Source organism: Oryzias melastigma, linkage group LG1 (assembly GCF_002922805.2).
Source record: "Oryzias melastigma strain HK-1 linkage group LG1, ASM292280v2, whole genome shotgun sequence".
NCBI lineage: Eukaryota > Metazoa > Chordata > Actinopteri > Beloniformes > Adrianichthyidae > Oryzias > Oryzias melastigma.
The window spans coordinates 12,111,873-12,114,963 of NC_050512.1; the positions used below are offsets into that span (position 1 = coordinate 12,111,873).

The 3,091-nt window shown below is 37.0% G+C and overlaps 1 protein-coding gene across 1 annotated transcript in view; it reads left to right on the forward strand.

Moving 5' to 3' along the window:
• Positions 1-2,605: 2,605 nt before the first annotated feature.
• Positions 2,606-3,091, forward strand: part of LOC112137511 (monocyte to macrophage differentiation factor 2) — an 11,246-nt gene continuing 10,760 nt past the window's right edge. Inside the window, exon 1 of the mRNA XM_024259865.2 lies at positions 2,606-2,960. Coding sequence (XP_024115633.1) covers positions 2,947-2,960 — 14 coding nt within the window. The 5' untranslated portion in view covers positions 2,606-2,946. The remainder of the gene's footprint in view (positions 2,961-3,091) is intronic.

Genomic DNA, 3,091 nt, shown 5'->3' on the forward strand with positions numbered 1-3,091 from the left:
GGCTCCATGCATTTAGACAACACATTACAAAAACACTTTTACAAGTGATCTGAAAGTAGGGAAAAATTAAAAATAGAACTCTTTCCACTTAATTGAAATGTCATCATCACATTTAGTTCTGAACAAACACAAAGAAGGCTCTAAACAAACTAAAAAGAAAAGATTTTCTTACAACAAACAGCTTAATTATTGCTGCAGCCCTGAAGAATAAACCATCATCATAGTGAGGAACATCAAGCAGACATTTCTTGATCTAACAAGACTTGAAGTACACACTAAAAGCAAATCAGAAATACAACCATAATCAATATGATTGTGATTTTTTTTTTTTTTGGCCAAATTTCAAATATATCTGTATGGTATTTAATTATTTGATTAAATGAATACGTAAACTAAAATAAAGAAAGAAACTGGGCATTTTTTTCCAGTTATTTTTATTTATTTATTATGTTTGCGTTTGCAGCCCCACCTAAAGGTCTGATCAGGAACTGCATTTCCCCCATGTGTCTTTCTTCCTGCTTTTGAATCAGTCTGAGAAACTGAAGTAGCTGTCAGTGATGAAGCTCGGCCCTCCTCATCGTCGTGGCTTTGTTAGACCTCAGTTGAGAGCAACACTATCTATAATTTAATTTACTTGTTTGTTTGTTTTTTTCCTTTTCGAGCTCTCCTGTCTTTTGCTGTTATTTTTTCAGTTGATAACTGCACCTTTCCTGAGGGACAGACAGTAAAATAATGGAGATCTCGCTATTTCTCTGTGTCAATCATCATGTTTGATTGAGAGCACTCCAGAGCTCTACCCTCCTCTTGCCATGATTGGATGGAGATTCAAGAAACATGATTGGTTGATGAAAACTTGCTACTCATTGGTTCTTTCAGGCATGCCAAATATGGTAAGAAAAATGGTTTGTAGGTTTTGTTTTTTGACTGTAACCTGGACCTTGAAACTTGTATTTTTAAAAAGTGTGTGCATATTACAAAACGTAACTTACAAGGATAAAACATAAGCTACAGGTCCAAACCAGTCTCCAAACCGCTCTGAAGCGCCCTCAGTCGAAAGTCTCCTTTTATAGATAGATCAGGGCATCCCCTAATCACATGAAGTCTGCATATTTATCACTGACGTATACTTCTCTATCTTCCAGTACACGAGGGGTGATGATGGTTCTTCAAGTTCCTGCTTTATATCAGCTTCTTATAACCTTCATCTGAGGATTGGCTCCTGTTTGTTGATATGAGAGCTGTACAGGACGTCAAGCAGTTAAGACAAGAAGGATTGAGAAGTTAAAATCACTAAGAGAAAATATTTGACAAATGTATGTGTCAAGTATATAACTTTTGACAGTGGTTCAAGTGACTTTCTTTCAAAATAAAAGACACTCATGCATAGGATCATCTCATTGCAGTCCTGACATTTGGACAACCTTGGCACACTTTTTTTGTTCTTCATTGAAATAAGTTTGAACCAGGGATGTGTTGTTAGGGGAGGTAGGTAACTCAGTGCCTCACCTGGAGCCCAGGGCTCCTTTAAAAAATAGATTTTTAATCTCAACAGGACCTCCTAGGTTAAATAAAGGTAAATAAAATTATAAATCATGAACACCTGATAATAAAAAATGATGATGTGTCCACTGATTTGTTTTTTTTTCATAAATGCAATTCATACAAATGACTTTTAATATTTTTTATCCTCAAAATCTATGTATTTTTTATGTTTCCATTTCAGTGACAGCACGGGGTGTGAGGTGGTGGAGCACCGAGTGCAGCCTCACAGAAGATTGTGCAATCTCATGCAAACTAGGTTGAACTGTGCCTTTGGTTTGCTAAGTGTAGGCTGCTGTGATGCTTAATTCCTTTTTTATTTTTTTTTCTATTCATTGCATACATTTTTTATCATAACTTTCCAATTAATTGGTAATTATTTCATGCTTGTCATTTAGTGTTTGGATCTGATACAAAACTGCTCTGAAAGACACAACGGGGGGAAAACAATGCAGCTTTTTTAAATATATCAACATAGAAACAATAGATTTATTTCACAAATGCATAATTTTTTGGGATAATTTTCAATGTTGGTGTTTCACAAATTTAGAAAAATTTGGCTATTTGATTTACAGTAACAGACCTTTAAAAATCCAACCAGTCTGTAATACATTTCACAAGGACATTTGATTATATTTGCTTATATTTAACCTCGCCTAAATTCTTGAAATGTAAAAGTGCAAAAACAATTTACACTTTTTATTTTTTCCTGAATTATCATTAAAATGTCTCAAAGTTTGACATTCGATCAAAATGTTAAGTAATACATGATTTATTATTGATTAACTACAACGGTATTGAATCATTGATTATGTTTTGGGGTTTTTAATTCCTTTTTTTTGTAATCTAGCAATTTTTAGATGACTTTTGGGCTGAAAACCCGTGACTCTATCTGGCAACTGTACCTCTGTCATCATCATCCTCCTCTGAAGCGTGTTAATGTTTTGCTTTATAAACATTAAACATGTTCTAATCTATATTTGTGTTAATATTGTATAATGTAATGCCTTATTCATAAAAATTGTTTGATGACATTAAGTGGTGTCTTTAATATATGGAGTCGTGATGTGGAAGTTCGCCGGCGGCAGAGAGAGAGAGAGAGAGAGAGAGAGAGAGAGAGAGAGAGAGAGAGAGAGAGAGAGAGAGAGAGAGAGAGAGCGTGCTCTGGATCCCTGAACAGACTCATCCACGACGCCCACACTTCCGGTGGAGCGGGACCCTGTGTGGCAACGAGATCCGTCCGCGTCTCAGAACCACTGGTACCGACACCAGGAGGATGCCAGTGACGTTGTGAAGCCGTTTCAGCCTGAGCGGAAGTGATCTGATCCCCGCGGTCACCCACAGAGGATCCAGGCTTTTCAGCCGCACCGCCTGTCCGCTGTCAACTGTTGCTTATTTCCACTGTAAATGAATCTTGACAGGTAGGAGCTTCCCATACTCTGATTCTTACAGTGTAAAACAGAGAAAAGCATCCTCGTATTCTGGCAGCCGGGGATGATGAGGATGCTGCAGACACGAGTGAGCCCTTCCCTCTTAATTTGCAATTACTTGT